General features: G+C 52.0%; 1 protein-coding gene across 2 annotated transcripts; it reads left to right on the top strand.

Annotated features, from left to right (window-relative positions):
• The first annotated feature begins 408 nt into the window (after positions 1–408).
• GHRL (ghrelin and obestatin prepropeptide) lies at positions 409–7,601 on the top strand. Of its 2 annotated transcripts, none has more exons than XM_004033605.4 (4): positions 409–514; positions 3,484–3,600; positions 6,539–6,647; positions 7,457–7,601. In XM_004033605.4, the coding sequence occupies exons 1-4, from the start codon at positions 443–445 to the stop codon at positions 7,474–7,476; spliced, it is 318 nt and encodes a 105-aa protein (XP_004033653.1). In that variant the 5' UTR covers positions 409–442; the 3' UTR covers positions 7,477–7,601. The 2 variants fall into 2 exon arrangements, with proteins under 2 accessions (XP_004033653.1, XP_055238919.2); XM_055382944.2 differs by lacking the exon at positions 409–514 and adding an exon at positions 3,153–3,289.
• The last annotated feature ends 3,397 nt before the right edge of the window (positions 7,602–10,998 follow it).

Below are 10,998 nucleotides of genomic sequence, written 5' to 3'. Positions count from 1 at the left end.
CTCATGTGCCTTCATGAAGGAAGGCCCTCAAGAGACCCACAACAGAAAGGAAAGCCACCGACTGGAGAGAACCTGCTTCCTGAGCCCCACCAAGTTCCAAAAAGGAGAATGGGGCTTCGTCCTCACCCTCAAGGAGTTGCCAAACTGGGCTTGGTTATTATTCACACTTGGAAAGAATGAGGAAGGTCAGCCAGTCCCCTCCAGGTCGCTCGGGCTTCCTCCAAGCTCCTCTTGGTTCAAATTTGCTGTGTCCTCCAGCCGGCATCTCTCCTCTGTTCCGTAACTGACAGGGCAGCGAGGTAGCTTCCGGGTGACTCCTCCCGCCATGGTTCTTCCGTCCATCAGCTCTTCCTTCCTCAACTCTGTGGTATGTGGCTAGGGGAGTCTCCAACTCCCAGGGGACATTTCAGTTCCCCAAAGATAACACAGCTTTGCACAGTGGATGTTTACTTGCTGGTGGTCTTATCTAAGATCAACATTGGCAGCTGTGCCCGGAGAGGCCTCCAGGGTCCAGGTAAGTGGAGGCTTCATGTCTCAGGAGGTACCTGGTCACCACAGTTAGGGTTTTTCTGTTTGGGGATTTTTTTTTTTTTTATGGGTTGGTGGCTCTGAAAAAGCTGCAAGTCTTCTCTGAGGACTACAGACCTCTCTCCACCCTCTCCACATTCAGCCTCTCTGGGCTCCAGGGCCAAAAGATGTCTACACTCAGGCGGCAGACAGGCCTGTGAAGACCTCCTGGTGACATGCTTACATGTTGCTGGGACTAAAGGTGGGATCTTAGCCACCACAGTGGGTTGGTGGTGAGATGTTTACCAACAGGAGGTACTTTGTCACTCATGTCCACTTAAAGATTCAGTCCAACCCGGCCTGTGCTTCTGCTGTCCCAAGAGACTCTAGAAAGCTCCAATCCACCCTGAGGTTGATCTTTTAAGTCAGGGTAGGTGGTCATTCGGCAATCAACTGCTCTACTGCCTCAATGTCCTCCTCACTGGACGTCCTGCCCCAATTCCATCCTGTTCAGCGCAGACTGATTTTCCTGGAACACAATGTTCATTACGGAGCCAGATGGCATATCAGAAAGAGCACTGTATTAGGAGTCAAGAGATCCATGGGGGAGTCCCAGCATTGCCCCTGATGGCTGTATAGCTTTGGGGAAAGTGAGGCCCTCTTGGCATTCAGTTTTTCTTCCAGCGAAATAAAGGATTCAGCCTCCCAGAGCTTTAAAGTCTTTCCAACTCTTTCATTCATTCTATGGTCTCTCTCTCCTCAAGAATCCTCAGTAGCTGCCCTCTTGCAAAAAAAGCCCAAACTTCTTGGGCTAGCAGCTCCCAAGGCATCCATCACCTGGCCCCAAACCACCTTCTAATGTTTTTGTTATGACCCCATCGCCACCCTCCCCCAAGCCACCCAGCCTTCTCCATGCTGCCCTGATGTACTCTACCCACGCCTTCACCTCCCCTCTGCTTGCCGCAAAGCCCTCCCTCCAAAGCCCTGCCCCAAGTTCACCACAGGCCTCTTTCCTGGAGCCTTTGCTAACATCCCTGCCGCAAGCCCCAGCCTAAGGTGAGCTCCTCTCCTGAACTGCTAGAACTTCTCTGCAGACAACTCACTGGCCCTTAGGGGTTCCTGCCTGGGCACCCAGCTGGATGAAGCACTCCAGAAAGGAAGAAATTCCTGGGGCCGAGGGAAATGAGGCAGTGGCCTTGGCCTATGCTGGGAAGTCCTATGGGCCTGGCATGAAACCACTGTCATCTGCAGGGTGTTTCACAGGTTAGAAGCCACTTTCCCCCCATCGCCTCATTTCACCCTCAAAGACTCTGGGTAAGGGGAATTATTTGTGGTCTGCGTAAGGCCAGTCAATGAGGGAGGAGCCAGGCCCGTGCTAAGTGTAGATCTTCCACCTCCAGGTCCAATGCACTTCCCTCTCAGAAGAGGCATCTGCTAAAATAGGGACCAAAGCTGCTGGAGGGAGGCAAGGCAAGCTGCTATGTGAAAAAACGCCAGGCTAGGCAGTCATGTCACAGCACCTGGCAGAAATGACTGAAGCATAGCCACTGGCTGAAGTTGTCCCCACACCCACTCTCTGGAGAGGATGATCAGGAGCAGTCTGCTCAACCGGGAGGTGGGACTCTCCTCCTCGGGAAGGTGTAGAATCACCAGCCTGGCTCCCTGCGGACTCCCGGGGCTCATAGAGGCCAGAGCAGCAACAGCACATGGGAAACAACGGGGCGCTGGACTGGGGAGGTCTCAGAGCTCTCCTAGTGATGACAGCCTCATTTTACCCAGGGAGAAAGGGCGAGTAAGCTAAGATCACACAGCAACAAAGCTGCACCCAGACCCCAGAGCCACTCTCCTCCCTCCCTCCTCCACCAGGGCCATGCCCACTTGGGGCACCCCGCCACCCTGTGTTCCAGGGACAGCTGGAGCACATGCTTCATCCCTCGCCAACCCAGCAATTCCGCAGGGCATCTGACCTCCACTGTTGACTTCTACCCAGAGGACATGAACATTTTTAGTTCCCAAGGAATGTACATCAGCCCCACGGAAGCTAGGCCACCTCTGGGATGGGGTTGCTGGTTTAAAACAAACACCAGTCATCCTATATAAGGACCCGACAGCCACTAGGCACCACCTCCGCCAGGAATTGCAGGTAAGCTCTCTCTACCCTCCGTGTGCGTTTGCTGACAGGTTTATTGTCCGTGACTGCTGCCCATCCATTTAACCTCTCTGGGCCTCAGGAGTCCCCTCTAAACACAGGGGATGTTGGACTGTCTGGCTGAAAGACAAAGCTTCATTTAGGAGCTGCCTCTAACCCCCCCTCCCTGCTAAGTCCCCTGGGGCCCTTGCTGGTTCAGCTTCCTCACTCCTCATGAAAAGACTTGCCATGAGCTCTCAGAGCCTGGGACGAAAGGCACTGGGGAGGACCCCCAGCCCCTATCAAGTCCTGCTGCCAGGTGTTCTGCCCTGAACAGCCTTGGAGAAGAGAACACACATCCATTATCTTCTACCTTGGGAGGTGGAAGGGGGGTCCTCTCTACACAGCAGTCAGGACCCCAGATGGTAAAGCCCTTCACGCCATTTGCTGGGCTCCTACCTGAGCAAGCTGAGGCACATGAGAAGGGGAGGCTGCCTGGAGACCCTCTCTCCCCCAGGCCCACCTGTCTGCAACCCAGCTGAGGCCATGCCCTCCCCAGGGACCGTCTGCAGCCTCCTGCTCCTCGGCATGCTCTGGCTGGACTTGGCCACGGCAGGCTCCAGCTTCCTGAGCCCTGAACACCAGAGAGTCCAGGTGAGACCTCCCCACAAAGCCTCACATGTTGTTCCAGCCCTGCCACTTAGCAACCAGCTCTGTGACCTGGAGCAGCAGCACAATCTCTGTGCTTCAGTCTTCTCCCAGAGCACAAAGGACTCTGGGTCTGACCTCACTGTTTCTGGAAGGACATGGGGGCTTAGAGTCCTAAACAGACTATTTCCCCCTTCCAGCAGAGAAAGGAGTCGAAGAAGCCACCAGCCAAGCTGCAGCCCCGAGCTCTAGCAGGCTGGCTCCGCCCGGAAGATGGAGCTCAGGCAGAAGGGGCAGAGGATGAACTGGAAATCCGGGTCGGTACCTCTGCAGTTTTACGCTTCTGTGGCAGCAAGGAGGGTGGGGTCAGGGGAGAGGGAGGGCAGGGAGAGGTGGCAGTGAACAGGGTCCCAACTATAAGCTCCCCAGAACTATAAAACCAGTACCACAGGAGTTGAGCTCTGCCCTGGGCTCTGTGAGGTCTTTGCCCATTAAGAGAAAAATATCTAGGAGAAGTAACTTTGCTACAACATAATAGGGATGGAAGGAGCCTGGGCAGAGGAAAGAGGGTGCCAGAGCCTCCAGGTGACTCAAAGGGGACAGAAAATACAGTGCCCAGAGACAAAGACACCCAGAAATAAACGGCAGGCCCAGACTGAAGATGTTCCTCTGCAGAAAACCATGTTTTACTCAGGGGCTTCCAGGGCCTGAACTGTGGGGTGGAGTGCTTCAAAACAGCACCTTGGATGGGAGAGCTGGCGCCAGCCCAGGCTCCGGCACCCCCTCACCTCACCTGGAGGCAAGGGGGGGCAGGTCTGGATGATTTGCTCTGACAAATCGTGCGCGGGGCAAGGAGAAAGTTAAGACAACCCAAGGATGGAGAGGAGGAGGGAGTAAAGGATTTTACGGGGTTGTCTATGCAAGCTTCCTGTGGCTGTGGTTCAGGGAATGGATTCTTCTAAATATTTGGTTGGTGACACCATTTCGCAGCTAAGGCAGGATTCCCCCAAGGTAGCACTTAATAATGGCAGCTATTAGACGCTGTGCCCGAGGATACCAACTTCACCTCTAACCGCCCCACCTCCTCCCTACGACAACCTGTGAGGTAAGCAGGGCTGGCGTTACTCCCACTTCAGAGCCAAGGACAGTTCAGAGGTGAACTCACTTGCCCAAGGTACCACAGCGGTGTGTGGAAGAGACGCAACACGAGGTCAGGGCTGACTCCAGTCCCCAAGCCCTCTTCCTCCTCACTGGTCTGATGGACAGAGACAGCGCACAGTGGCCCAGGGGAGGCCTCTTCCTTCCAGAGGAGTGAAATGTGCCCGCCTTGGCCTCTGCCTGCCTGTTTACCATACTCTTCTCCAGTCGAGGAATAAAGCCGTCGGAAGCTCCCCCAGCCCCTGCTCGCTTTCATCCTCACCAGCGCCTAGCGCTGTTCAGACCTTTCCTCTACACGATGGGATCCACTAGATTCCCATCTGAAAGAGCTGCGTACCCTTATGCCAAAACCAGGGTATTTTGCTGGTGAGACGGCTAGCTCCACACACGGTCATCCCAGCCAGAGGAGCTGCACAGTAGCCCAGGTGAGAAAGAGGTCTTGGTGGCTGACGACGCGAGGTGGGGCTGGTACAGCGGGAACTTTGCAGTTTCTGTGAAAGCTAGCCTTGGAGCATGTGACCCACACTGCCTTGGCTGGAACCAGAAGTCAAACGCCTGGGGGGTGTTGGGGCTGCCAGAAGAGGAGTGGCTGCAGAGACCTGGAGCGCCCCACTACCAAACCCCTCACAACCTAGTGTCCCACCCACCTCTCTCATCTCAGGCCCCTCTACCTCCCCCCAAACGTTTCCCTCCCAAAATCAAGTTTCAGAGTAGATGACTTTGGAGACCAAGTCCCACTCCCATTGAACAGATGGGCCACTGAGGCCAGGAGGGAAGCTGCCCCCCACCAGCCAGCACTATGTCACCACTCACTTGCCTGCACCACAGCGCCAGGTGTTAGGCCAGGCCAGCAGTTTCCCAGACCGGTGCTCGTGTTTCCTAAGATGTCTGCCAGATGATCGGCCACCCCACATTTGCCTCAGCGGTGGAAGAAAAACAAGTATTTACTGGAGGGAATGGAAGGCCCCAACTTTCCTTAAAAAAAAAAAAAAAATCAATCATGTCATTCCCCACTTGGGTCCACCTTCATGGTGGAGTTAAGGGGAGGGAGATTTCGAAAAGGGAACGCATAGCTATTGGTTAATAGCTTCTCTGCGCCTCTGTCCTCACCTGTAAAATGGGCACAGTGGTAGCGCCTACCCCGCAGGGAGGCACTGAGGACGCCTGGCCTCACACAGAGGAAGGGCAATAGGACTAAAGCAGTTTTCAGGGCCAGGTGGGTTTAAAAGTCCTGCATTCTAGTCCTTGGCCTCCAACTCCTTGGGCTTCTACTGTGAGGACCAAATGACCCAGCACTAAGATCCTTCCCTGACTCAGACAAGTTAGTGCCCAATATGGCCAGGCACCGAGGTAGCCACTGGCAGAGACAATCTCTGCTCTCAAGGAAAGTCTGCCATGTGGCCGCAGCAGAGCTCCTTCCCACTTACCCAAAGCTTTGAGCTCCGATAAATCATCTCAGGAATACCTGGAAAATGGAAGAGATGAGGCGCTCTCCCTGTAGAGGGGAAGAAATGGAGGCACAGAAAGGACTTGGCTCAGAGCCTCTTTCTAGGAAAACATCAGCTTCCTTTTGATTTTCCAGGCATCAAAGAAAGGTCTATGCATATGAGAGAAAAAATACCTAGGGAAGGAGAAAAAGGAGAAGAAACAGACAAGAGAGAAAGGAGAAAGAGCTGGGAGCAGGGAAGGAATAGAAGGCCAGCAGGCCAGTGCTGAGAATGCTGGGCAGACCCCCTGCCAGGGCCTGAAATGCTGCCATTGGTGACTCAACCTTTTGTCTTCAAAACTGCAAGGGAGAAAAAAAATCTCATACTAGGGGACACCACAGCTTTTATCAGCAATCCCATTAGAGGCTAAGGCTGAGAGGCATGGGACTGCAAGGTAAGTGTCTGAAAGATGGTGAGTGGGAAGGTGAGCTGTGGTCCTGAGAAAGGAAGAGAACCTGGCTGAGGTGTCACTCAGCAGTCCCTGCTGGGGCCCAAAGGCCATTCTCCCTCTCCACTCCTGAAGAGAGAGCAGAGAGCCCAGAGCCCCCTTTGGGATGGGGATGGGCATGACCTCTGACATCTCCTGGGTCCTCCCTGCCCTGCCTCCTAGTTCAACGCCCCCTTTGATGTTGGAATCAAGCTGTCAGGGGTTCAGTACCAGCAGCACAGCCAGGCCCTGGGGAAGTTTCTTCAGAACATCCTCTGGGAAGAGGCCAAAGGTGAGTCCTGCCTGGACTGGGTTTTCTCGGTTTCCTTGCAGCCCCACGTGGGAGTTCACTCTGTGGGTGATGAGTTTTCCCCAACCTCTGCCTCTCCAAAAGAACTTCTAATTTCCCTTTCCCAAAGATCTGCAGGAGAGTGGTTGGCTAGTATTTGTGAGTGGCTCAGAAGGGAGTTCATCATAGTCTTTGTGTTCGAAGAATGTTCTAAGAACTAGTACATTAACTAGCTTTGGGGCCTCAGTTGAACCTCAGCTTCCTTAACTGTAAAATGGAGCTATTTTACCTATTGTGAGAGTCTACAATTATTTGGTGTTACACCGTCTTCACTGCGTAACTTTACTCCACAAACAAAAAGGAATTGGTGCCAAAATAGCACTCAGAACAGGTTCTGCAGCCTGTTAAGCAGTTCCTTCAAATATTAGAGCTTCCTGAGTTAAGTAAAGGGTTTGCTTTGAATCCCCTCATCTTGTAAAAGAAAAAAAAGAAACCGCCCAACTGATTGAGGTAGCAGAAACACCTGCACATCTGCAAAGCACTGCTCTCACCAAGGCGGTGACCCATCACCCCTGGGGAACAGCAGGGGTAGCATTCACCCCGCTGTGCAAACGAGGAAACCAAGACTCAGAGCTTTGAGGTGACTTGCCTAGGGCACAGCAGTCCACACTTGAGTGCCGCCCTCTGACTCCAAGGCCAGTGCTTCCCCACAACCCCCACCATTACATCCCACCTCCAATCTTACCACAGTGGAAGAAAAGCACTAGCAGGACGGTGCACCCAGAATTCTGACTCAACCTCTTGCTTTCCAGAGGCCCCAGCTGACAAGTGATCGCCCACAAGCCTTACTCACCTCTCTCTAAGTTTAGAAGCGCTCATCTGGCTTTTCGCTTGCTTCTGCAGCAACTCCCACGACTGTTGTACAAGCTCAGGAGGTGAATAAATGTTCAAACTGTATGCTGATGTTCCAAATGGGAATTTATTTCAAAGAGGAAAAGTTAATATTTCACTTTAAAAAAATCAAAATAATACAAATAAAAATAATTCTTGGTTTATGGTCTGTGGGAAGCGAATAAAAGGACAAGTAGCAAGGCCAACGTGCATGTTTAGAAAACCTAATCACACCAGCTCACTCAAGCAGAGAAGCTACTGCATGTGCACGCATTGTGTGGAATTAGGACTGGGTTTCTTAGAGGAGGAGGAGAAAGGGGGAGAGTAGGAGGGAAAGGGGAAGAGGAGGGAGAGGGGAAGAGGAGGAGGGAGAGGGGAAGAGGAGGAGGGAGAGGGGAAGAGGAGGGGGAGAGGGGAAGAGGAGGAGGGAGAGGGGAAGAGGAGGAGGGAGAGGGGAAGAGGAGGAGGGAGAGGGGAAGAGGAGGAGGGAGAGGGGAAGAGGAGGAGGGAGAGGGGAAGAGGAGGGAGAGGGGAAGAGGAGGAGGGAGAGGGGAAGAGGAGGAGGGAGAGGAAGAGAAAGAAGAGATACAGTGGGACTAAGAGAAAGAGGGAAGAGAGGAAGAACAAAGACACAGTTCCTTTAAACATCAGGGCTTCCTGAGTGCAAGGCTGCATTAACAGCTTATTAACAACCAGCCAGGGCTGTGTGGACAAAGAAACTTCAAGATGACATTATCGAAGCCAACATCCATTCAAGATTGGAGAGGAAGACAGGAATGCCCAAGAGTGAATTTGAAGTTAGACGTTAAGTGAGGTGCCCAATCGCGGCTCTTGGGCACTGCTAGACAGCACTGAAAGAGCTGCATTCTCCTTCCTCCCTTCTCCACTACTGAGAAGGCCTGACAAAGCAGATGCCTCATGTGGGCAAGGCTGGCCGTCGCCATGGTTCCCTTACTGATACCAGGTGGGATCCCCAAACATTCCCTCAACTCCAGCTCACAGCAGACACGAGCCTTGACTCTTACGTTCCACAACTTAATTCCAGTTACGACACTGGTCTTCCCGGGGGAAGGCCACTCGGTCATGCCCACCTTAGCCTAAACATGTGGACTGACTTGACTGTAGGCAACAGATGGGACACATCGCTAAGGGGAGGGAAAGGCAAAGAACGAGGTGGCCCCAAAGAGCAGCACCACAGACTTGCCAATTCAGCCATCTGAGCGCTTGTGGGAAACATGCAGGAAGCCGTCTGCAGAGACAGTTGGGGTAATGCCCACACTCTGGAAAACCCCTACCACAGAGGGTGCTAGGAGCCGAGCGTCTCCCCAAGTAAAATTCTGGCCGCCACACATTCAGGCACTAACCACTGATCAGGTGCGGCAGGCAGACAGAAACCCAACTGCTCTCCCTCACATAGAAGCTGTGGTCTGTGAATGCCACCATCATCCAGGGACTCTTAGAAATGTAGAATCTTGGGCAGCACCCCAGCCCTAATCTATCAGGATCTGCATTTTAACAAGATCCCCAGGCTACTTAGTAAATGGCTGATGGGAAATGGCTTAGAATCCCCTTCCCAGGCGTCACAGCACACTGCAGGCCCCCTACTCACCCCTCCACCCTCAGACAGCCATGCCCCTACCTCCCCAGGCACCTGGCACAAGTGGGTACAGAGATCAACACACTTGTCCTGGAACTTAACTGTCTCAGCTCTGTCACTTAGTCGGGATACGACCTTGATTATCACTAACTGCCCACAGCCCTCTTATCAATAGCTACAGAAGAGGAGCGAAGGCCCAATATGGCCAAAGTGGTCAGGAGATGGTTTCTTTTTGAGAAAGCACCACTGATTGGGCTTGGGAGAGGATGGGTACCAGGCTCTGGACAAATGCTGGTCACCTGATGCTTCCCCCACCAAAGACAAGAACTTACTTCTCTCTCAAAGAAATCACAAGCATTATTACCCGCCTGCCTGGGTCATTCAAATAGAAACAGATATTGCGCACCCACTATGGACTGGGCACTCTCACCTGTGCCAGGCAACAAGGTGTAGTGCAAAGATCTGGGCTTTGGCCTCGGACCTGAATTTGGATACCAGCTCTGTGATCCAGGCCAAGACTGAATTTCTCAGGCTCCTCACATGTAAAATGCCTACCTTGCTGGGTTACTGCCAAGACTGAACATGAGATCTCACATGAGCTGTAGCTGGCAAAGGGCCCGGCACGTAGCTAAGCATTCAATTACTACAGCAGCCAGCACTTACTGTCACACCCCTGATGTACACCAGGCACCATGTTAAATGCTCATGCAGATTAATGTGATTTCACTTCATTTTCACAGCAAGCCTACTTATGAGGGAGAAAACTAAAGCTCCGAGAAATTAAGTAACTTTCCTAAAGCGCACAGCAAGCACGTGGCCGACTCACAGCCAACGCCACAGGACTCAGGGGCTGCTTTTTCATCTGGTTCCACAGCCTCTCAGGCAGCGTAGCTTCCCTCGCTCTACTGCCTAGGATGAGAGAGGTTTCCACATTCATTCATTTTCCTTCAGAATACACTGGGTGAACTTGGTAGAGGGGTGAGGACAATTTCAAGTCAACAATGGGCAGAAATATAATTTATCAAAGAAAATGGTTAGAGGACACCCTTGAGAAAATGTATTATTTCAAACATGTTCCTGTATCAGCTTTCTTAAACCCACCCCTTTACAGATCGTTTAATGATACCACTGTAACTTGAGGGTCTCTAAAGTGGGGTGTACGTATCCCTAGGGTGAGCGAGCTATTTGCTGGAGAAAAAATTCTCCTTGTGAAAAAACTTTTGTGTATAATTAGCATAAGAGCACACGTATTTAAGTTCTTATGCACTTATAGTTGTGTGTTCAGAAATCATCTTGAGAGAGTGCACAGAAAAGGGTTGAGACGCCTCAACTAAGCTACCCACCTTAATCTGAATCCACCTACAAATGTCACTGGCATTTGGGGGGCCGAGGCAGGTGGATCACCTGAGATGAGGAGTATAAGGCCAAACAGGCCAACATGGCAAAACCTCATCTCTACTTAAAATTAAAAAAAAAAAAAAAAATTAGCCAGTCATGCTATTGGGCGCCTGTAGTCCCAGCTACTCAGAAGGCTGAGGCACGAGAATCACTTGAACCTGGGAGGTGGAGGTTGCAGTGAGCCGAGATCAGGTCACTGCATTCCAGCCTGGGCGACAGAGTGACACTCAGTCTCAAAAAAAAAAAAAAACCAAAACCAAAAAAAAATGTCACTGGCAAATGAGCACTTTTTAATACAGTGATCCTGAGAGGGACTGGCTGGCCACTAATCACCATCTTTGACAGAGTTTGCTTCTTTAATCACTGTACATTCCGGTGGCCATTTGCCCTTACTTTACAAAAATGAACAAAGCAAAATTAAGGTGCTGAAAGCAAACGATGAGTATCGGTCTCAAGCTTCCTATAGAA

The sequence above is a fragment of the Gorilla gorilla genome, chromosome 2, assembly GCF_029281585.2.
Source record: "Gorilla gorilla gorilla isolate KB3781 chromosome 2, NHGRI_mGorGor1-v2.1_pri, whole genome shotgun sequence".
NCBI lineage: Eukaryota > Metazoa > Chordata > Mammalia > Primates > Hominidae > Gorilla > Gorilla gorilla.
Note: the sequence above shows the minus strand (reverse complement) of the source record. Positions and strands in the feature narration are given on the sequence as shown.